The sequence below is a fragment of the Phaenicophaeus curvirostris genome, chromosome 1 (assembly GCF_032191515.1).
Source record: "Phaenicophaeus curvirostris isolate KB17595 chromosome 1, BPBGC_Pcur_1.0, whole genome shotgun sequence".
NCBI lineage: Eukaryota > Metazoa > Chordata > Aves > Cuculiformes > Cuculidae > Phaenicophaeus > Phaenicophaeus curvirostris.
Window position 1 is genome coordinate 109,445,045 of NC_091392.1, and position 24,397 is coordinate 109,469,441.

Below are 24,397 nucleotides of genomic sequence, written 5' to 3' on the forward strand. Positions count from 1 at the left end.
GAGTAATTTTCCTCGATTTAAAGGGCCGTTACCACTCCTGTATATTTAACTAAGAATCCCTTCTCAGACTGGTATAAACTATTAATAAAAAAGGCTTTGAAGGTCACAGCGTAGTCCATCTTCTGCTGCTTAATGGATGTACCCTACGGTGGTCGGTGCGAGTGTGCCTGGTCCAGCTGTACAGGCACAAGGAGTCACTCTGACTTTATTTAAAGGTTGTGACTCAAAACAGCGCCGCCCTTCAGACCACTCCCTTTTCATGCAGAACATCCTTATTCCTGTTTCATGATTTCACCCTTTTTGTTATTTCTGTTTTCACCCTAGGTGGAAATGCATGAACAGAGGGTACATGTTGGTAGTCTTCTTCGAGAAGTTTAAAGCTTTTTGTAGTGAAAAGTTTATTCTGTTGCAACAGATGTCCTTGGGTTTATGAAGATCTTGCAGCATAGTAAATAAATTATTTAATAGGAGATAACTGCTGCTGAATACAGTATGCTACGGCCCTGGGGGAACATGGGGGCATTGTGCTGACCTCTGGGAGAGGAGGAGGGAAAGGGTGGGGATAGAGGATGAGGATGGAGGATGAGGATGGAGGATGAGGATGGAGGATGGAGGATGGAGGATGGAGGATGAGGATGGAGGATGGAGGATGGAGGATGAGGATGGAGGATGAGGATGGAGGATGAGGATGGAGGATGAGGATGGAGGATGAGGATGGAGGATGAGGATGGAGGATGAAAGATGCTCCGGGAGCGGGCGGTCCGGGTCTCCGCCGCGGGGAGCCTCCACTCCCCGCGCCCGACGGCGCCTCCCGGGCTGGTGCGGAGTGAGGGGGGGCGGGCGGGGCGCCCCGGTGCCGCACCTGCTCCCGGCCCGCTGCCCAGGCGCCGCCCCGCCGCCCCTCGGCCGCGCCCCGCGCCTCATTCGCCTCTGCCGCCCGCGGGGAGCGGCCGCCGCCGGGAAGATGGCGAGTCGCAGCCTCCGCCTGCTGCTCCTCGGCTACCTGGGGGTCCTGAGCTGTAAGTGGCCGCGTCCCTGCCCCGCCGAGCGGGGAGCGCTCGGCTGTGGGGCGCCCATCGCGCCCTGCCCCGCCGCCACCCCGGGAGCCGGGGAGAGAGGGGACCCGCGGCGGGATGCCTCCTCCTTCTTCTTCTTCTCCTCCTCCTCCCTCCCTCGCTCCGGGAGCCGCAGGCGGGATGTCGTCTTCTTCTTCTTCTTCTTCTTCCTCTTCTCCTCCTCCCTCCCTCTCTCCGGGACCCGCGGGCGGGGTATTTTCTTCTCCCCATCCCTCCCTCTCGCTCCCTCTCTCCGAGAGCCGCGGGCGGGATGCCTTCTACTACTTTTTTTTTTCCCCTTCACCCCCTCCCTCGCTCGCTCCGGGAGCGCGAGGAGCCAAGTTGTGTCTCCGAGAGCGAGAACTAAAAGCGAGCGCGTCCTTCGCCGCCGCCGGGGGAGTGCGCGCTGATTGTTTCCATGTGTCTCTTGTTTTCACGCAGATGTAAACCCGTTTAAGCCGGGTCTGTTGCGGCGCAAGCCGGTGGCTTTCTGCACCGATGCAAACTTTAGCATGCGGGCTGTGTAGTTGGCTTTCCTGCTGCCCTTTACACGATGAATGAGCAAATGACGGGAGCGCTGCTGCCAGCGCTCAGCGCTTCAGCTCCGGGACAGACCGAAGTTTCCAATGTTTTTGCAGCCCCACCGTCTAACTCGTTAAAACTAAAACTGCGGGGAGGAAAGGAGATATCAAAATAAATTGGCAAAAGCTGTCCCATCCTTTGGTAACTGGGGTTGTTTAGCCTTGAAAAGAAGAGGCTGAGGGGAGACCTTATTGCTTTCTACAACTACCTGAAAGGAGGTTGTGGAGAGGAGAGTGCTGGCCTCTTCTCCCATGTGACAGGGAACACGACAAGAGGGAATGGCCTCAAGCTCTGCCGGGGGAGGTTCAGACTGGATGTCAGGAAGGAATTTTTCACAGAAAGGGTCATTGGAACAGGCTGCCCAGGGAGTTGGTTGAGTCACCATCCCTGGAGGTGTTTGAAAGACAGGTAGACGAGGTGCTCAGGGACATGGTTTAGTGACAGATAGAAATGGTTGGACTTGATGATCCAAGACATCCTTTCCAACCTGGTGATTCTATGATTCTATGATCCAGAAAGCACATGAGCACAAGAATAAAAAGATTATGGGGCCACATACTTCTGAAGAAGCAGTGAATTGATAGTGTTAATGGTGGAGTTATGTAATAAGGCTGCCACTTTCAGATCACACCTTACTGTGCTCCTGTTGTATGCTTCTTGTGTTTTGCTGGTATTTTAGGGACAGAGGCTGTACATAGAAATAATATTTTGAAAATAATTACATAGCACAATCTTGCAACTTGGTGACCAGACTGGGATGGGCTCTCAGTGGATTGGAATGTGGGACATCCAAAGTGCTGAAGGTGGATATGTTTTGTGGCTTACCTTTAATTCTTCCTCACATAACAGAAACTTGTGAGCGTGGAAACCTCTCTTTTTCAGAGGAGGGATGAGGTCTGTCAAGGAGAGACTTGAAGTGATACGTACTCATTAATTCTTTGGGTTGTTGATGGTTTTTCATTTTCTCGCACTTTGCTTATATGAGACCTTATGGAAATATGAGGCTGTTAGATGGACAGCTAGAGCAGGCTTTCTCTTTAATATAATAAATAAAAATTATTTTATTTTTATCTTTTTTCTTAATTTGTTTTTACTTGCATGGGTATCAACATATATGTGAGAAGATGAGGCCAGCTGTGTTTTTTCCAGTGAGGAAATGATAGAATCATGGAACAGTTTAGGTTGGAAGGGACCTTAAAGGTCATCTAGTTCCAACCCCCTGCCATGGGCAGGGACATCCCACAGGATCAGGCTGCCCAAGGCCCCATCCAGCCTGGCCTTGAACACCTCCAGGGATGGGGCAGCCACAGCTTCCTTGGGCAACCTGTGTCAGTGTCCCACCGCTCTCCTAGTGAAGAAATTCTTCCTTATGTCTAGTCTAAATCTGCCCCTCTCCAGTTTATACCATTGCCCCTAGTCCTATCACTACAAGCCTTTCCTCCCCAGCTTTCTTGTACCCCCCTTCAGGTACTGGAAGGTCACTATAAGATCTCCTCTGAGCCTTCTATTCTCCAGGCTGAACAACCCCAACTCTCTCAGCCTGTCTTCATATGGAAGGTGCTCCAGCCCTCTTTGTAGCCTTCCTCTGGACCTATTCCAACAGTTCCATATCCTTCTTATGTTGAGGATTTTAGAACTGGACACTGCAGTCCAGATGAGGTCTCACAAGAGAGGAATAAAGGGGCAGAATCCCCTCCCTCACCCTGCTGGCCACACTTCGTTTGATGCAGGCCAGGATACGACTGGCCTTCTGGGCTGTGAGTGCACATTGCCAGCTCATGTTGACCTTCTCATCAACCAGCACCCCCAAGTCCTCCTCCTCAGGGCTGCTCTCAATCACATCATCCCCCATCCTGTATTGAAATCGGGGATTGCCCCGACGCAGGTGTAGGACCTTGCACTTGTCCTTGAACCTCATGAGGTTCACACAGGCCCACTTTTCCAGCCTGTCCATGTCCCTCTGGATGACATCCTGTCCTTCTAGTGTGGCAACTACACCACTCAGCTTGATGTCATCTGCAAACTTGCTGAGGGTGCACTCGATCTCACTGTCAATATCATTGAAGATGTTAAACAGCACTGGTCCCAGTACCGACCCCTGAGGGACACCATTTGTCACAGAGCTCCGTCTGGACGCTATTAACCACTACTCTCTGAATATGACCATCCAATCAGTTTCTTATCCACTAAATAGTCCAACCATCATATCTATATATCTCCAGTTTAGAGAGAAGGATGTTGTGGAGGACCATGTCAAAGGCTTTACAGAAGTCCAGATAGATCACATCTGTTGGTTTACCTGTGTCCCCTGCTAAGGTTACCCCAACACAGGAAGCCCCTAAGTTGGTCATACAGGACTTGCCCCTGGTGAAGCCGTGCTGGCCGACATTAATCAGCTTCCCGTCATCCATGTGCTTTAGCATGGCTTCTAGGATCTGTTCCATGATCTTCCCAGGCATAGACGTGATGCTGACAGGTTGGTAGTTCTCAGAGTCATCTCTTCTACCCTTTTAAAAAATGGACACAATGTTACCCGTGTTACTCAATGTTAGAGGGTGGTTTGGAGGCAAAACAGTAGATCAAAGTCTGGTGTCTACATTGTTGTTAGACTTTGAGGTTTTTTTTCCTCTTCCTGTCCCAATTCCCAAGAAATGCCAGGTGGGGAGAAAGTTTACCAGTAAAGTCCTGATAAGAAGTTGTCGCATGAAGAAAGTGACTGTAGGTGGGTGTGCAAATGCTTATTGTTTGTGTGAGACGGAGGAAGTCCAGTCAGAAATTTAGGCAATCAGGAGTCTGCTGCTGCTCCTGTGGCTGGAGTATGTTCACATTAACATAAGACTGAGTAATACTGGCATATGTCCAAGTCAGATGTATAGGCTGAGTAGACTCTTTTGTGGGACTGAGGCCCAGCTTGCCATGGAGATAGTGGGGAATGGGTGGAGACTAATGAAGAAAAGAAAGTGGTGGTTGGTTGACACTTCTGAAGCATGTGAACATTGTACTGTGGAGTAGGTCTAGAGAACTTGCTTGGTTGTTTAGCTGCAAGAATTAAGTGCTTGTATAAGTTGGTCAAAGCATATCAGCTTAGCTGAAGCCAGTACTGAAGTAAATGAGGTTTGGATTTCTTTTCAGTGAGAACCTACTAAGAAATATTAATGAAATGACCTGCAGAAACAGTGGTTTCTCTGAGTTAAATCTTCCCTTTCACCTTAAATTTAGGGGAACTAAGGGAGTTGGAGGCCTTCAATCATGTGTTCTGTTAGCATGAGCTTCTGAAAATGATGTTATCTGGGAAGTTTTAGAACGTGCCACAGAGTAAGACTTGTGAGCTCTGTGCCAAGACAGTCAGAACACATACAAAAGTTACTGTGACTAATCATTGTGGCTTCTTTGGAGGAGATAGTATCTACTGATGAACTTGCTTTTTCCTGAAGGTTCTATATGTGATTTTTTTTTTTTTTTTGCTACTGTATATTATATATTAAACTTAAGCTGATGATGCTGGAAGCAAATCCAGCACAATGTGTCTGTGTGAGGACAATGCAGAGGCAATGAAATAGTAGTCTTACACAAGCATTTGATGGGGTAGTTTAACTGATAAATAAGGTGAGAGTTTGTTTGTTTGTTTATTTTTGGCTTTTAAGCAAGGACTCCTTAGTGCTTCAGAATCTTCTGGCCAGAAACAGTGGTTCTAGAGAAAAAAAGCCTTTTATGTCTTCCCCCCTGCCAAGAAATCATGAAGTGACTGCACTGGCTGTAAGAATTGACAGTGGAGTCTAGTGTTTAATCTATACTTTCTTGATTATACGTGATGTACGACTGATGTACTCAAAATTGACAATATTGTCAACCCTCAGTCTTGTGTTGAACCCTCTTTGTTTGGATTAACTTAGTAGGGATTTTCTCTGATTCCTAAATCAGAGTCCGTATTCAGGTGAGGTGGGATTTCTTAAATTTGTAAGACTCCATGCTTCTCAGCAATATCTGTACAACATAATACTACTATAAACCAGACTACCTATTTTCTTGAGAGGGAGGTGGGGGAAAGAGACATCAAAGGAAGGTTCTTTCTCTTGCTGTTTTAGCTGAGAAGCGATATTTCCTTGCTACTAACTGCTAGTGGTCTACAAACCTGCACAGACTCTTAGACACTGTAGAAGGCTGCGAGATGACAGTACGCTTCTTAAGCGTATATATAAAAATGAAAATTACCTACAGAAAAGCAATGCTTCTTTCTAATGTTCAGCCTAATTTTTTTTTCATTTATAAGTGTGGTTACACTGCACAACGCACCCAAAATGCTTCTAAAATCAATGAAAATTGAGGGCTTGGTTTGAAGACTTTCTCTCCTTAAAAGGGATTCATGCTATTCTTTCTAGCTTATGTTACAACCTTCACATTTTCACCCTTTTAATCTGATCCTCAGGGCTCTGAAGACACTTGGCTGTGATTTACTGGCACATCTCTCAGAAATCATGGCGTGTGCTGCATTTGAGCAAGTCATGCTATTTCCCTTGAATCTAGGCACGCTTCTTGAAAAGAGCTTTCTGTTTCTGAGAAGTCTCAGCCAGAAATAATGCTGTTCTGTGCTAAGGGCTTAGTTTCTTTCCTCTCCTGTTCCAGCAGAGAGGAGGCAGAGAATGCTGGGCTCTGCCTGGCCCTGCAGTATCCTTAGTTCAGGTTACTGGCCTCACAGCCTGCTATTGGATGTGCTAAAGGTAAAAACGAGGGTGACTGTCTTCCCTCACTGCATGCAGGAGATGGGAAATGTACCTGGAAATGTCACGTTAAGACAGTCACAATTCCTGTTTTTTTCTGTTTAAGGCAGATGAATGCAAGTGGAGGAGTTGTTTTTGCTGTCTCTTGGCTTGTGGGGTCCTGTTTTCTCAGCTTTAACATTGCAACAATTCTTTGTTCCTGTCATAGGATGTGTGTTTCTGGTAGCTGCAAATACTATGGGGCATCTGGCATTAATAACATGAGTTAAAACTACCACCGTGATTAGCAGATCTAATTGAGCCTGAATGAAGTCTTCTCATTGGCTTTTTAACTGAATTACACAAAGATATTTCAGTGAATGTTTCCTGTATTATATCCATATTTTCTACTGTGGACCGTTCTGGCAGCAACATGGTAACTGCCAGGTCTGCTGCAGAAGCTGGCTGATGACATCACAAATGAGTAGGCAAGAACTTGCAAGTATGAACTTTGACTTCACCTCTTCTCTTTAGCTGACTGACTAAACAAAACATATGGGGTTGTCTTTTGTGACCTAAAGCTGCCAAACTTGTCTACATCCACTGAGTAACCTTAAACGTTATTGTGGGGGTATGCGGACCTGTTTTTAAAGTAAGATGTTAGAAATGTTAAAAATGTTAGAGGGGGCTTTTGCCCTTCCTCAAAGGGTGCTCCAAGTGCTATAACTTCTTCTCAAGTGCTCGTGGTCATAAGAGAGAAGCCCCCTTCTTAGGTATAGGAGAATCCTATACAACTGATATGAGAAAACTGGATTTATTTTAATAATTTCACGAGTAAGTAATAGTGGCATTTCTTCACTGAAGGCAGACAAGGGCATGCTTGTGAATCTTCTGCAGTAAGCAAGCTTCCCTTGTGAGATGAGGGTGTAGGTTTAGGTTTGGTTTGTCTGTGCCTTTGTGGGGGCAAGAACAACTAGTAATTCAGTTCTGAAATTGGGATTAAAAAGCTTACATATGGTATGATCCATCAACACTCAAAATATCACCTTTCTGTTCGAGCACTTCTGAAGGCAGTTTGCTTATCATCGGTCCCTGCAGCTGGCAATCCCTTTTAGGAATATTTTTCTTAAAGTAAGGCTTACTGTCATACTTTCTCTTAGCAATGCTGGAGGTGACTCCAGTGTAAATGCTGACATAAATGAAGATGATTAAGTAATGTCCATACAGCCAGAAATGTCCACATTGCAATAAAAATATCTTGTATATCAAAGCAATTGAAGTACAAGATAGTAATTTGTGTTTGTCATTGCAGACTTATTGGCCAGGGCCATATGGAATGGATAAATTAAGGCTCCCTTGAAGTCATACAATGATATTAAACAGAAAAAACGTTTGTTAAAATAGATTCCTGTGGATGTACACAATGAACTATTTCACTGCTATTTTTTCTTGTTTGGATACTTAGGGTTTTTCTCCACTGTGATAACTCTGTGTTGGTATCGTATGTATGTGGGAAGGTAGATGACGTACAAGTACTTTCCAGTTTAGTGGCTACTTTACAGTGGGGTGAGCACTTTAAAGGAAATTGAGGAAAATGCTATATGGAAGCTGAAAGGCAATTAATTTGCCAGTAATTATTCCTAGTACAGTTAGCTCACCTTTCTTCTTCCTGCCCTCCTTTCTCATCTTTTCCCCACCCCTGGTTTTATAAACCTACCTTTGTTACAGTTTTTCGTTTTGGCGTGTGTTTTCCCATCCCTAGTACTTTTCAAAGAAATACCAGTTTTAACAAAACATTTCTGCAGGAAAGCCTGTTGTATCTTCCTCAAAGCATTGTATGTAATTGTGCTGTAGTTCCACCACAGGAAACTTAGGGCAAATGTTATGGCGTCTAGTAATTGAGACAAATTATTTGTTTTCTTTGTATAAATATTTTTTTTTAGGGAAATGAATATGTATATCAAAGAATGAGACAGCAAATGAGGCTGGAGGAGCATTTGGACGATTGCCAGTGCTTGCACGCACCTGTATTTCCAAAGCCACCTCTTTTTTTCTAGAGGGCTGCAATGAGTTAGGTCACCCCTATGTTCACAGTATGTCATTGAGCACTGGAGTGCTTATATAAAATTGCTTAGAGGAGGCAGAAGCTCGGCAACTGAACATCTGGTCCTGTTTACTTGTCAGTTTCTAACATGCAGCGGGAGGTGAAGGAGCTTTTGGAGAATGAAGAAAGGGAAAATAGCCATTTCTGAACAACACCAAGTCACAAAAGTGGAAGTTGTTGAACCATTAGTAAGCCTGTAACCCCTCCTGGTTAACATGTGTTAAAGTAAGCATCCAGTTTCTCTCAAAGATTATTTGTAGAGGAAAACATGATAGAGAAGTCTGGTAATAAGCCCTTTTTGAATGCTTATTTCTAGAAATTCCAGTCTTAGCAGTTTTCAGTATGAGATGGGGAGAGCAAACTTGCATTGAAATTGCTGCAACTTGATCCTAGCTGTTTAAAAAAGTGAGAAATGGTCAGACTTGAGCTAGAAAGAACAGACCCTACAGATATGAAATTTCAATAAATATATTCACATATATTTTGTTTGGATTAACTTCTTAAGAGTTGAACATACTTTCAAACCTGTCCAAACAACTGGATCAGACTCAAAGGAAAACAAAACATACTGTCTGGATGGAAAATGATGCATTATAGGGTTGTTTTGGTACCAGATAATGTTAACAGTAGGGGCTGTATTTGCTATTCACAAACTGCTAGCATAGTACTTGGAGGTAACAATGGAACGTGCATTCCTGAGAAATTACTTTTGCTCAAATTAATATCATAAAGAAACCAAAATGATTGTGTATTGTATCTCAGCCTGCAGAAAGTGTCTGGTATGAACTGGGAAAAATTCTTGGGGGTAGTATGCTAAGGGCTTGGGTGTACTGTTTAGAGCTTGGTTGCAATTGGGGAAGTGTTTGTGCTCGGCATATGTGTGAACATATGATGAAATGATATACAGAAACCCAGAGTTTGAATACACACTGTGGGAGTTAGACAGCAGTTTACCACTTTGCTGTTTAGATAATACTTATCTCCCCGAGGCCCTGGTTCATAACTTCTAGTAGCTATACTGGCAAAAATGAATCAAAATGCACCATCTGGAATTATATCTGTAGAATGCACAGGTGTGTTTAGGTGCACGTTATGACTAGTTTTGGTGCTCCAGTACCCGTTCAGTTTCTATTAAATGGTCTTAAAACCTAAATATTAGTTCTTTGCCCTTAGACTCATGGGCCATCTGAACTGATTTTCTACTCCTGCTCCAATCTTTAAGCTAGCCAGCCACAAAGATGAGAAATTATCTCCTAAACTCCTGGCTTGTTGTTTGCAGCTCTTGTTTATGTGCCCTTGTGCCATATTGAGTGAGATTTTGGTGAATGTGGCAGGGATTTAATACAGCTTTGACATTGTCGAAACTAGCGGTGGTGAGCACTTCTGAAATTCAGGGATTCAAATAAGCTGTCCCATGTATTTAATAATGAAGGGCTACCCCTCAGTATTTGGAGAGGTTCCTTCCCTGCATAAATACAGAAAACTCTGAGAGGATACAGTGGATGAGGATGAGAATTCTGGCCTTTGTTATGCCAAGATCCATGCAGAGCTGCTGGCTGGGAGCCCCTGCAGCTCTGGCTCAAGGCATTACACAGTGGCATTGACTGCGGTGTTCCCGAGTTGGTATTTTCATGCTATCGAGCCTTGCTGGGTCTTATTGACTGGTGTGAAGGTATTGAGCTTGCTTGAGATCTTGAAAATTTTTAAAATGTAGACTAGGAAAAAGTCAGGCCCTGCTCAGGATGAAGTTGTGCAGGTTAATTCTCAATAGAAATATATACTTTCTGTAATAAATGTGACATGACTGAAGACCTTTAAATGCTAATGCTGCTGAATTAGACAAATTTTTATGTAATGTCTTGCCAATTAAGATGTTAAATGTCAATATTTGGAAAAGAGTATAAATTTTAGTAACTTCTAACAGATAAATATATATATTTAATTGCTTGAGACTTAGAAGTTTATAACTAATCAGTAACTTTTACTGCACATAAACAATTGCACCTTGTTTCAGATGTTTGCAACTCCTAACTGCAGGAGTAATTAAACAGAGAAGGATTACCTCTAAAACCCAAGTAGTAGAGTATCAAAGGAAGACATCAGTAGCAGAGCTGGGGTTGTTTAGCCTGGAGAAGAGGAGGCTGAGTGGAGACCTCATTGCTCTCTACAACTACCTGAAAGGAGGTTGTGGAGAGGAGGGTGCTGGCCTCTTCTCCCAAGTGACGGGGGACGGGACAAGAGGGAATGGCCTCAAGCTCTGCCAGGGGAGGTTTAGGCTGGACATTAGGAAAAAATTTTTCACAGAAAGGGTCACTGGGCACTGGAACAGGCTGCCCAGGGAGGTGGTTGAGTCACCTTCCCTGGAGGTGTTTAAGGCACAGGTGGATGAGGTGCTAAGGGGAGTGGTTTAGTGTTTGATAGGAATGGTTGGACTCGATGATCCAGTGGGTCTCTTCCAACCTGGTTATTCTATGATTCTATGATACTATCTGCTTAGCACTGTTCAGACAAAAAAAAAAAAGCGATAAACGTTGCTAGGTTGAGTTATTTGTTTGTTGGGGTTGATTTTGTCTCTGCTCAACCCCCTGCTTTTCTTTAAAGACCAATCATGGGGTTCTTTTTGGAACCCCAAGGAAGGCTTGTGTCTCTTTCTTTCTCCTCTAAAGTCCATATTAAGTCCAGTTAAAAGATAATTAATAGCAGTGCTTAGATGTTGGAAGAGTTTATGAAGAGCAAGTATTTATCCTTCAAGAAGCCTTAGGAGCTTTCTGTTTAAATGTCAGTAAATACCTTATGTCAAAGGTAAATATTTTATTTTTAGCCAGTATTTGAGTATTGTTTGTATTGTGCAACGAATGCCACTGTTGCCTTCTGTTCACCAACTTAATGGTCCTCCCTGGTGTAATGTGGTGTTCACTGATACACAAGAGTGTTGCAAATATTTGAGAGACTGATGAAAGGAAAAACAATATTTCAGTATTGGAACAGAACAATACAGCCTTTGAAAGCGTAAAAGGGGGAGGATTGGAACAGCCAGGTAGTAGTAAGGGCTCAATTTTTTTATGATGATGCTGTTGTAGTATTTGAGCAACTAGTAAGGCAAATAGATTCAGACACTCCAAATTCACTGGTAACATCAAAGCTGGTGCCTGGGAGAGGGGATAGGGAGAAGTAAGCAGATGCATTCATAGCAGAAGTATGCTTAGACATTAAGAAGCAACCCTTTGGGCTGCATTAATATATGGGTTTGTTATTTGTCATAGTCTAAGAGGCCTTAATATAATTCCATTTGTAAGTCAATTGTGCTCTTTTTTTTTTTCCTAATGCCTACATCCTGGACATCACCTAGAACTGTTTGAATCAAGTGATGCATTTCAGAAGACTTCTGTATTAGGCATAAAAAGTAAATGTGATTCTTCTCTTGCTACATGTTCTGTTTAAGTGTTGTTGAAATGATGGCTAAGGGATACATCTAGAAGATAATGTACTTATAGCACTTCTCTTTGGAGCTTTTCAGTAATTAATGTCCCAGGGGATAAAAGTCATCCAAGGAAGCTGTTTATCAAAATGGGAGATCAGCAACATATATAGAGAGAGTAACTAAAATATTTTCAGTTCTACTTTTCCCCTGTTGCTGCATCCTCTATTCTTATTTCATTTATGTACCAATTGTATTTCTGTAATTTCTGTAACAATCCACACACAGTTGTCTTCTATGGAACATCAAAGCTGTGCATAAGTTTTTTTCTTCTTCTTTTAAGCTTTTCAGTCCAACAAAAAAAAAGTTACAGAAATCTTAGTTTTACAACATTTGCATAAGAAAATATAAGAAATCTTCTAGTAAAAGAATAGAATAGAATAGAATATCCATATAGTAAAACCTACTAAACCCAAAAGGTTAACACTTCAATTTGTAAAGCTGGAAATAAGTCAGTATTTAGGATCCGCCTAGCATTTGATAAATTCTGAACACAAGTCATTAACTTCATCTGATTTGGTGGAGAGGTGGGGAGGGGGAGCAAAATTGAACTTAGACCTTATTGGCATCTTTAACAATTGACTGTATGCATCAGCGTATGCTGCTCACATCCCCAAAGCAAAAGAGCAGTTTGGAGGTAGAATAGGATGCACAGTGAAGAGAGCTGCTGCTCATTACTGAGGCGGTGCTCTACCTCTGAATTCCAGCAGAGATTAGATGTTACAAGCAGTTAATGAAATATTAGGGGAAGATAAGGAGGAGTTTGTCATAATTTTGAAACTTAATTGGCTTAATTGGGTCACATTGCATGAATATGATAAAAAGAAGGACAAATCATAACTAGAGAAAATATCAATCGAACTAACAGTGTAGCTTGTGTGTCCAATAGGTGCATAAAGAAATGGACTGGAGTCCTTAGTAACCCTGTTTACAGGCATACTATTTAAAATAGTATGTCCAATATAGATATGCTAGTAACTTAAACACCTTCAGTTTTTGGGTGGGACTAATAATCTGAAAACTAGAAAAAATATCTACTGCATGATATTGCTGTTAAGAGTGCAACTCTGCACCTACATGCTGCATTTGTATTCCTTAATTTTATGGAGCTCTGCTGAAATCTTGTACATAAAAATGTGGTATGAAATATGATTATTTTAGATTGTCAGTTGTGGTGACTAGGAGTAAAGAGTCTGTGTTCTTTAGCTGCCTCTGCCTTCAGGTGGGAAATGTGTCCTGGTGGACAGGTAGTGTGAAGCTCCTATGGCTAAATGTGTCGAGGGGCTTAGTTAAGAAATCATACTGTTGAAGCAGAAGATACATATAGACTTGGTTATGAAGAGCTGCATATCTATAAGCTCTGAAGTGGACACTCTTTCCTGTGAAAGAGTAATTATTTGTTTTCTTGTGAGGAACCTGTTCCTTATCTGCTCCAGAACAATACCTAGCACTCATAAACATAAACCATAAAAGCTTATGGGCTTATGTTACAAAGGCACTTTCAGCAGAACTGTTGAACTTCTACTTAGTTGTTGAGGAGTTCCTCCTTTACAAGAGAAATGCTGGTAGCACTCTATTATCCAACAAGCTATCTTGTTCCCTTTCTTGATTTCTTGGCCACTCATAGCTTTGCTGTTGCTAGCTCTGCACCATCCAGGCTCATTGCAAGAAGCTTATTCCTGCCACAACAGTGGGGATAAATATGTAAATATGCTCAGATGTTCTTCTTACTAAAATATATTGTTCTGTGAATTTAGAGCTGAACTCTGAAGAAGTTATGTTGCATTTGGGTTCCTTGTGATCACAGTGTTTATGCTGATGTGAGTCTACCTGTATAATCTGTTCGTGAATGTAGTCATCTTTCTCAAAAAGTCATCCTTAAACTGAAATTAGTTGACCTGAGTTGAAGGAGCATGATTGCTTTCAAGGTGGCTTTATTTAGTCTTATTTCCAAAGGAAACTGCAGCTTAAGCTGTAATAATGTCACACAAGTTTTCAGGTATTGGCCTCTCAATTACAAGAAGGACATTGAGTTGCTGATGCTTGTCCAGAGGAGGACAACAAACCTGGTAAAGGTTCTGTAGAACAAGTCTTACGAAGGCCAGCTGGGACTGTTAAGCCTGGAAGAAGAGGCTGAGAGGAATCATCATTGCTCTCTACAACTACCTGAAAGGAGGTTGTAGTGAGGTGGGTGTTGGTCTCTTCTCCCAAGTAACAAGTGATAGGATGAGAAGAAATGGCCTCCAGTTGTGCTAGAGGAGGTTTAAATTGGATATTGGGAAAAATTTATTTACTGAAGCAATGGTCAGGCATTGGAAGAGGCTGCCCGGGAAGTGGTGGAGTCACCATCACTGGAGGTGTTCAAAAAGCTTGTAGACATGGTACTTCAGGACACGGTTTAGTAGGTATGGTGGTGTTGGGCTGATGGTTCGACTCAATAGTCTTGGAGATCTTTTCCGACCTCAATGATTCTATGATTCTATTACGCTAAGTTTCTACAGCATTAATATCTCATGAGCAGTTGGTTATAAGAGGAATACAGGCAGAAATAGGCAAAGCAGATGGGAAGCCACTAGTTTAAAGCGACTTATCTGCACATCTGAAAGTCATGGTTTAATGAAATCTATTGACTCTGACAAGTATTCTAGAAATGTGACACATAATTTTGATGATATTGTGCTGTGGAGTATTTCAGATACAGCCATTTTAATCACCAGACTTTTAAGAAATAACTTGTGCTTGAAAAGGTAATGACCCAGGGGGCCAAATCCTTAACTGAATATAGTATATTCTAAAAACCAAAACCAACAGACTTAATGGGTTTAAAAGAAAAATTGAAAAAAATGCCAGCTCTACCTGTTCCTGATACTGCTTCAGTCTCTGAACTGTGACTAGATGGACCGTTTTAATTTTGACAAGATTTTGTCTTCCATCCTGGATTATTTTTTTGCTGTAGTTTTACAGCATTAGAGAATTGCTGATACTATTTTTCTGTTTCATTTTTTGTGAAAGTGAAACAGCTGGTACCTTCTTAATTTCAGTACCTGCAGACAAGATCATCAAATCCTTTTACATAAGGAAGCAAGTCAGTGAATATTAGCCCACATACTAAGTTTTCCCTTCTGACATAAAGCAGCAGAGTGTTTCATTAGCAAACCTTACCCAAATGTTCTTGATGTTGCTCCTAATGCATCTTTTCCGTAGAAGAGCTGTGATGATCACCAAGTTAACATTTATGCTTGATATAAAATAAATAAACAAAGCACAGAGTTTATTCCTGTTTCCTGTGTAACTTTCCAGTGTTGTGCTTCTAATGTTTCCTAATTTTTTTTTTTTTTTTTACCCTTTTCATCCTCTTTAAGGCAAACTTGGCACATATTATACTGTGACCTATTGTTCCTAGCTACCTTCCGGAGGATTTCTTCTAATCACCCTTCTCCTTTACTCATGCAAAACATCTTCTATTTGTTCTAGCTCCTCTTGATAGTGTCAGCCTTAATTGGATTGAAGGAGTGGCTTCAGTCTTGTTGAAATGTGCCAGAAGGTGCTCCTGTTTAAAGAACTGAATTAGCTATTAAAGGCCTGTAGAATTAAGGCTAAAGACATGCATTCATACTGTAAACTGTGATGCTGATTAAAAGTAATAGTCATTAAAGATGACTGTTAGCTGCTTCTGGCAGCAAGAGACTATTGAGCAAACTTGGCAATGTAAGACATCATGTATGAATGGAAATGGGATGAGCTAATTTGACAATTACATTTGGATTATTAGGAAGAGTTCATCAAATTTTTTTGGCCTGGAGAGAAGTGGTCATCAGGTTCCCAGCTCAGCAAAGAATCTGTTGTGTAGTCTGGAAGAAAACAGTTAAAAAGCTAAGTTCAGTGCTGTTTATCACGAATAGGATGCATTCCTAAAATTCATGGTTCAAATGAAATTTGCTCAAATGAAAACAACGCTCCCACCCCTAGTTACTGTAAACATCTCCTTAGAAATCCCAAATTCAAAGTGTGTTGCACAAGGTTCTTGTAGAGTATTTGTATTTAAAGAGCATCTCGCTGTTTTTGGAAAGATTTTGGCTTTTTGTTTTTAGTAGGCTTGCTGGCTACAGTGAAGTCACAATATGTCACAAAGTCAGCAACAATTGAGTGGGAGAAAGCCAGTGTAAAGCCCAGCACATGGAATTATTCTTACATCCACTGCATATTAGCATAGAAGTATATTCTAGGTCAATATTTGCTTCAAAGAACAATTTTTAAAAAAATAATATCATTCAGATGTGTCATCCCCTTCAGTGACATAAGGTGACTGCTGACTTGGCTTTGTTTTTATACTTTGCTGAAACTGAGACATTTAGATATAGTTGGTCAAATTAGCTATTCTACCTGCTAGTTAAGATCTGTTTGCAATGCAGAATTCCAGTTAGTTAACTACTCCTATATCTTTAACAGTCAGAACTTAACATGTAACTTGAATGTACTCAAACTGCAGTGAAAGCACTTTGTGGAAATAATCAAAACGGGGTTGAAAAGACTGGAGAACAGCAGCTATAAACTTTAGAAGGGATCGAGGATGCACGGGAAATCTGGTTTCAGGTTAAATTAGTAAGACCAACTATGAGGAAAGACATTCCTTCACTATAACAATATATTTACTTACAAGGGTGTTTAAAATTGTAGCATCTTGATCTTTTTCCTAGCATCTGGTAACATGATCCTACAGCTCTAATCACTCTGGTTCTGAATGAGCAGAATCTCCAGTTTCATATGGTGTTTACTGATATTGTAACTACAGATGGTTGGCACACTTGGAAAATAAACTAGATTTGTTTCCAGGCTTTCTTGGATACGTAGTGTGTGTATTTATAGGTATATAAATGACACGACTGTTTAGCCCTTTCAAATTGCTTGGCAGTTCCAGCAAAAGTCACTTAAATATTGCAGGAGATTTCAGAGATCTTTAATTCAAGCTGTGGGCCAGAATGGTGGTTCTGTGGGGTTTGGAGGGTGGGTATTTGTTTCTTTAGGTTTCCCAACTTTGTTTGTGTTTCAGTGCTGATTTCATGGTTGATGTAAATCGGTCTAGTACTATTGAGTTCAGAGGAATGTGCCAGTTTGCACTGGGTACCTAGCTTGTTTTGTAAATTTAATAATCGTTCTAGGACAATTTCTTGACGTATTTGCGCAGGCAAGTGTTTTGCTGAATTGTTACATCTAGCAATGCCACTGGAAATCTTTCTTCAGATCACTGCTGTAGTGTGTGTTATGAGGTGGGTGGGACAGCAGAGCCAAGGGACTTCTACTCCCATAGCCTATTCTCATGGTCTTTGAAACATGATGGTACAGCATCCTGATGCATCTTAAAATAATCAACATCTGAAGCAGCTATAGGCTTGCACTGCACTTACAAGTTGTCTTTGAGCTGCTGTTCAGTTGCCATGGAAACCAATGTTAAGCAGGACCGGGAGAGAGCTGGAAAATAGGCGCTTTTTTTGTGGCTGCCGGACTACTTTAAAACCCCATCCCCCATTTTCAGAAGCTCTCTCTGAATTGCCATGGAGACAAGAAGAGTAGCGGAGTTTTGAATCTGTGGAGTTTTGAATCTTGTAAAAGTGTGAGCTATAAATATTTTTACTTAATAGCATGTGCTTTCCGGATTGTCTCTCTGTTGGAATAAATTCTATGCTACATTGAACCTTTGTAAGCTGTGAATTCAAATTGTCCCTTTCTTCTGTGCAAGTAGGAGAATGCAAAAAGAAACTTTCAAGGGAATTGCATTTTATATTTTGATCATTAATTATATAAAAATTAATTGTAATCCCTTCCACTCCCAGTTTCCCACATCATCTCATGCAGGACTCTTTCAGTGTTGAGACTGCTGAAAGCATCTAGGAGGCTGTTCAGTTTATCTGGAATTGTTTTGCTTTGGTGCTCAGTTTCTTCAGAAAGGCTGACCTAAATAATCTCTTCCTCTCTTGTCCCAAGCCACTTGATTTTTATTCTCTACTTTCTCCTCTACAAGCACTTCCAGTTTTGTGTTTCCAGGGCAAACTGTCCTTGGGGCTCTGCTCTGCTGTGAATCAGTAACATAATCTTAAACTCTTAGGACTAGCACTGGTAACTTTAGGTAATTGGCTACGAAAACTTTGGTCTTTCTTCTTTTTTTTTTTTTCTTCTTAACTGGAAAGTAAATCTTGAAAGTTAAGGATAAAGGCACCTGGTGTGCTAGCCTTTCAAATTGCACTGAACTATACACACAAAGCCGAGGATTAACTCATTCTTTCGTTGCATTATGAACGAAACCTCTTTGCTAGTCTGCCCTGTAGCTGAGACCTTTCACACAAGATCTTCTTTCTGAGACGGAGAGCTCCCTCAGATCATAAAATACCAACTTTTAACACAGGTAGAAATCCTGCTCTTGGTCACTTTCAGACAAAGCTTTTCTTCCCACTTAAATAACTCCTTGTGGGATGAAAATGCAGTTCTGTGTTGTGTTTCTCATGTGATTTGATTACAAAGCCAGAATTACTGAAGCTGATTAAATCTGACTTTCTGTAACGGTTAAGTATGAAGAATTGTTTTTTGTTTTAGGCCACATCTAAATAAAATGGTACACTTTTTTTTGTTAAGCTTTGGACCTCTGGATATGTAATAAGTAGTAAATCCAAGAAAAGCTATTTGAACTTTGTCACTCTAGCCTAAGTTTTGGGTTGGTTTGTTTCGTGTCTTTTTTTGGGGGGTGATGTTCTGAAACAACTTACTACTTATCAGGTTTTCCTCTTCAGAGGAACCACACTAAAGTACACTTTAGGATGAGACCTTGCATTGTTGCAATACAGGCTCTGCAGACAGGATGCCTTAAAACCTGACTGCTTTGTCTTACTTGAGTATCTGTAGATAATTTTTGATTTTGTTTTTGTCTGCTTTTGCTCTTAATTTGAGACCTTTTAATTAAAAAAAAAGTGAAAAGTAGATGCTGACTTCCCAGCGAGACATCTGATGTGTGTGTTAGATATCTAGCTGACATCCTACCTGGCTGCTAGCCTTGTTATCAGCTTCAAATGTATAGCTCTGCTTGGGAGAGCAGAGTGCAGGATTACTCCATTGTGCATGGCTCTGAGCCTAGGCTAGAAAAGGGGGGAAATGTCTTAGGTTTTGGGGGACATTTTTTTGGTTTTGCTGGGGTTGCAGAGAAGGTCAATTTTGTGTGTGTTAGATACTTGGCTAGAGATGGAATTTTAATTTTGTAATAGCTGCTCTTCCAAAAGAGAAGCCAAACCAAATATTGGACTTAGCTGTTTTCTTCCCACTGCATCAGCTTTTCCCTTGCTCCAAAACCTAGTCTATTTCTCCACAAGTAAAAAATTTGTCAGGAGTTAGGAGAGTGCTTCTATGAAAGGAGGACAGGGAAAGCTAGCATATATCTATGTGCACAAATTGTGGTTTATTACAAAGCTTTTCATGACCTTACTAATAAATTTTACAGAAAGGCACCGCCTACAACATAGAAGTTAAGCTGTGTTACTCTGCCAGTGAGTTTGTACTCCCTGCACCCTTGTATTACTTGAACCTTCTGAGTATATAAAAGCCTGCTTCTGCTGCTGTATCTCTGCCATTTCAAAGAGTCAAGACGAAGATTATGCATTTCTAGTACTGTCTAAGGAGTGAAAATAACTACCCATATTTTCTTCTTGAAAATACTTGAAATGTTACCAGCACAGATACACTAGGACAGCTTCCTTGTAGTGCCAGGAAGCCAGCACTGCATCTGCTTGCATTGAGAAACAGTTTCCCCTGTAGTTGTAAGGGCTAAAAACTTCTATGTTAAAAGCAGTTTCTTCAAGCTGCTAGAAAAATTATTCTCATTTGTCACTGACATAGGGATGACACGTGTAGGATCCCTAGGTTTCCTTCCTTGATTAAAAACATCTGCAATGCCTATGTTGTAATTAGCTAGTAAAAGTGTTGAAAATCTTGCCACATATTTCAACAGCAAGTTAAGCTACTCTCAAGTGCTGTATGTGTTACCACCAGGTCTCAGAGAGTTGCAGCATCTCCAGCGTCTAAATGACTTAAACTTGCTGTTTAATTCTACCAGTTTCCAAAATATGACAGAAGCACTGCTGACAGTCACCACATAAAAGAAGAAGGAGCTGAGAAGCTTTTTAAGTTCCTTTTGTGTTTTAGATCTCTTTAGCTGGTCAGCCAGAAAATGTTCTGTCTCTCTTGGATTACATCCTTTATGCAGTCACACTACCCCAATTATAATACAAACTTGCTCACCACGTCTGGGCTTAGAGGGGCTTATTATTCCCACCCTGCAGACCCTCCTTTCAGGGAGGTTTTGTGTGGCTGAAAATATGCAGGGCTGTTTTTTTGTGAATCTGATAAACTTTGCCCAAAGTAAATCCTGTTCTATTCTTATTGTTAAGATTCAAGAAATTTTGTTACTTGAGGTAACTGAAAACTTGAAGTTGAGGTTCTTTTACCTTTTTCCCATGATGTGGGATAATTTCCTCTTAGCTCATGTTCAAAATCTGAAGTCTTAATGCTGTGTTTGCTATGTTTACTTAACTGGAGTAAACTCAGCTTCATTATTTCTGGCTACATTTTGGTGCCTACATCACCAGTTTTGGAGATCAGTTAAGGACTCTGGCCAACACAGGAGACTCCTGCACAGGCTCTGAGTATTCCTGATCTCACTCCAGCACATTTGCTGGAGGTTAGCATTCACCATGCAGAAGTGATGCAAGATGAAGGCTGCTTAAACAGTAACCACTGACAGCAATGTGGCTGGGAAGGCTGGTGGCTCTGAGCTCTGGCTGCCTGTTGTTAAATGTCAGAGTTAATGTAGTCTAGCCTGCTAATGCTACTGTGAATGGAGTTGGTAGCCTTTTGATTGTAACAACCTCATCTTAGACTACTAAGAAGAATTCAAGTTAGTACTTTTTTTTTTTTTAAAGGTGATTCACAGCTAATTCTGTCCAAAGGTGGATAGCTTTTCCTCACCCTTCCTGATTTATGGGTGATACGGTCTATGCCCTACTTCTTTTAGGAAAAAACATGGCAACAGGAGAGCCAAAACAGATGTGAATGCGTAAATGATGTGACTGTGGCAAAACTCTAGATATCATTTGAGTACTTCATGGTAGAGAGTTACATAGCTGAGAAGTCTGCATCAGCATCTAAACATGTTGCTGATTGTTTATCCTGAGATTGTCATGTGCCTGAAGGATAATAGCACCAAACAGATTTCTAGTTTCCTATTCTCTTTCAGGATTTCAGTGAGACAACTGGCTTCATTATCGCTTTATTCTTGGGACATCGGACTTCCTAAACTTACAGTATCCTCTGAAATAACTTATTAATCTTTGCTCTGGACCACCTGCTATTTAGAACTTGGCAAAACAAATACCACAAGACTGCATTTTTCTTTCTCATGTATTGTTTTGATTCTGTTCTCATGTAATTTCCTCCAGGCACACTGTTTCCTTTCATTTGGCTTCACTAACATGCTTTTCCTTAATGATTCTTCCAGCTAGTAGTATCAGTTTACAGCTGTGTCGGTGATTATCAAAGGAAAGTCTGTATTTTGGCGGTTTACTTCTAAGCAAATGAAGTTACAAACACATAGGAGTAGGAGTTTTTTTCAGTCTGTATAAAAGTCTTGAAACAAAAAGTTTACTGGTACAGTGACATGTCATCTTTTCACTATTATTTTTTATATGGTGAATTAAAATCCAAACCTTACATTTTAGATTCTGAATAATTGGTGGAAACATTTCTGAAAGGACATTAAAATAAGCTTCAAGGAGCTCTTCTTTCTTTCTGCTTGATCAGAATATATAATGGTTTTAATTTGGTCAGCTCTCTTTGCACCACCTTAAGTTGCCGTTCAGACTCTTGAAGAGGATCATGTATACATGTGGTTTGTGTGTGTGAGGAGGAGGGCTGTGTGTAAGTTGAACTTTTTTTCTGATGTATTTTGTATTTATTGCATTGCATAGTAGGATCTTCATGTATTCTAGAAATCCCTTGATGCAAGAGGAAATATAGAGATTTTGGGCAATTGCAAGCTCCCAATATAAAGTATGCAAAGTAATGTCATGATAACTTCCATCATGAGAAGTAAATAGTATGATCCTGCCTCAGAAGTCATAAAACTTGTTTTCATATTGTGGTTTCTAGCTTATTAATACTTAGACGATGACATTGAGCTGCATGACATCTGTGTTAGAGAGGAGGAGAGAGATTTCCAGGCTCATGAAACAATGAACGTAATACAGCGGTGAATTGCATGCGTTTGAGCTGTTTCTTGCCCAGACAGAGAAGGTTGATTGCAAATAATTAATAAATAGGTTTACCCACATGCTGGAGTCCTACAAATGCTTCCTAAGTATTAGCAAGTGTTTGTTGTTGTCAGAGCCTCAGATCAAACTTGTCTCCTGACCATCAACACATAGAATGAATCATAGAATGGTTTGATTTTGAAAAGACCTTAAAGATCATCTAATTTTAACCCCCTTGCCATGGGCAGGGACACCTTCCACCAGATCAGGCTGCCTAAGGCCCCTTCCAACCTGGCCTTGAACACTTGCAGGGATGGGGCATCCACAGCTTCCCTGGGTAACCTGTGCCAGTGCCTCACCACCCTCATTGCAAAGAATTATCTCCTTATGTCTAGTCTAAATCTGCCCCTCTCCAATTTATAGCCATTCCCTCTTGTCCTATCACTACATGCCTTTATAAAAATCCCCTCCCCAGCTTTCTTGTATGCACATGAAGGAAGATATTTCAATAGACAAACATGATTTTTTAGAATCTGTTGGCCTATAGGGTATGAGGGAGCATTTATTTCTAGAACAAGTATGGTTTGTGTAAAAGTCCAAATGTAACTTTCTTTTCATGAATCTAGGGCTTACTAGGTTAAAAGGAAAATTACTGAAAAACTACAGACTTTATTCTAGACCAAGCTTGGACAAAACCAAGGAGATGGGCTCTGTGTGGACATGCAGGAGTTAATGCTTACTTTGGGAGGTGCTGGAGAAGCTGTTCCCTCCTCTAGTTTCAACAGGGTGTGTGTGTGGATCTTTTTTGGTTTTTTTTCTTTTTTTTTCTAAAAGTCCACCAGGGAAGTTTCCTTTCTTGATGGGATGGAAAAAATTTCCAAGCTCTATTTTTAATGCAAATATTTTTTTGCTATTTCAGTATTCTAAGGGTATGCAAATGGCATTGCTGTAATTGTCTTCTTCACTTCTTGTTTTCATATTCTAAACTTCTGCTGTAACTATTTTGTGGTAAGACGAAGGCAATGATAAATTAAAACATACTAAGCACAGGATAGCTGCACACAAATTAGGATCTTTTGGTAGTGTGCACATATGAAAATTCACTTTATTTTTTCAGATGTGAAGCTATATTCTCTTAGAAACAAGAAAAATGTTGGACATACATTTAGAAGGGGGGTAGGAGATGATGAAACATCTAAAAAGCAGCATCTCTGAAGAGTAATGCAGGATGCAGGTGCCCAGGTGATGTCATGGGTGTTGCAGGGTGGCCTCTGCGAGCTGCAGGGCATGGCTGATCCTCACAGCGCCTTGGGCAGAGTCTGTGTAAGGAAGGGCAAAATGCTGCCTGGCAGTGGAAGGTGAGGGGAACATTGTGGGAAACAGCCCTGTGAGCCCCACGGGGAGAAGTGGAGGGTCCTCTGCAGCCCATGGCAAAATCACAGTGGAGCAGGTATTGCCCTGCAGCCTGTGGAGGACTGTGCTGGAACAGATATCCACACATGAGCTGTTTGAGGATCCCACGCTGGAGCGAGTGGATATGCTTTAGGATCCATGCTGGAGCAAGTCTCTGACAGTAACTGTGGCCCGCGAAGAGGAACGTATGCTGGAGAAGGGGAAAAGTATGCAGAGGAAGGAGCAGCAGAGAGGAGCTGTTATGGACTGACCTCAACCCTTATTCATCTCAACCACTTATGCTGTTTTTAATTGGCAATAGATATAATTAATTTTCCCTAAGTGGAATCTGTTTGCCTGTGGTGGTAATTGCTAAGTGATCCGCTTGTCTTTCTCTTGAACCATGAGCTTTTTAATTTAATTTTCTCCTCTGTCATGTTGAGGAGGGGTTGTGAGAGGGTGGCTCGATGGGTGTCTGGCAGCTGGCCAAGGTCAACCCACCACAACAGGGTACAGCCAATGAGCAACTGAACTTACGCTACAGTGCTGGAGAATCCAGTACCTATTCTGACTGTTGCTTCATGACTCCATGACAACGGTTATAGATACTGATAAAACCATAGCCTGTATTTTTAAAAGACACTGAAAAAAACCTAGAAAATCATAGAGGGACAGGGCAATATGAACAGTTTGGGTGGAGAATTCCCTCTGTAGTGCTAGACAAACAATAAGGAATGATCTTTAATTGAGAAGAAAACCATGATGGTATACGGGACCAGTACTGTTTAGTATCTTCATCAGTG

At 41.3% G+C, this 24,397-nt stretch overlaps 1 protein-coding gene across 1 annotated transcript in view; it reads left to right on the forward strand.

Moving 5' to 3' along the window:
• Positions 1-889: 889 nt before the first annotated feature.
• The window catches only part of JAM2 (junctional adhesion molecule 2), a 40,481-nt gene continuing 16,973 nt past the window's right edge, over positions 890-24,397 (forward strand). The window contains exon 1 of the mRNA XM_069870732.1: positions 890-1,019. Within this exon, the coding sequence (XP_069726833.1) occupies positions 965-1,019 (55 nt within the window). The 5' untranslated portion in view covers positions 890-964. The remainder of the gene's footprint in view (positions 1,020-24,397) is intronic.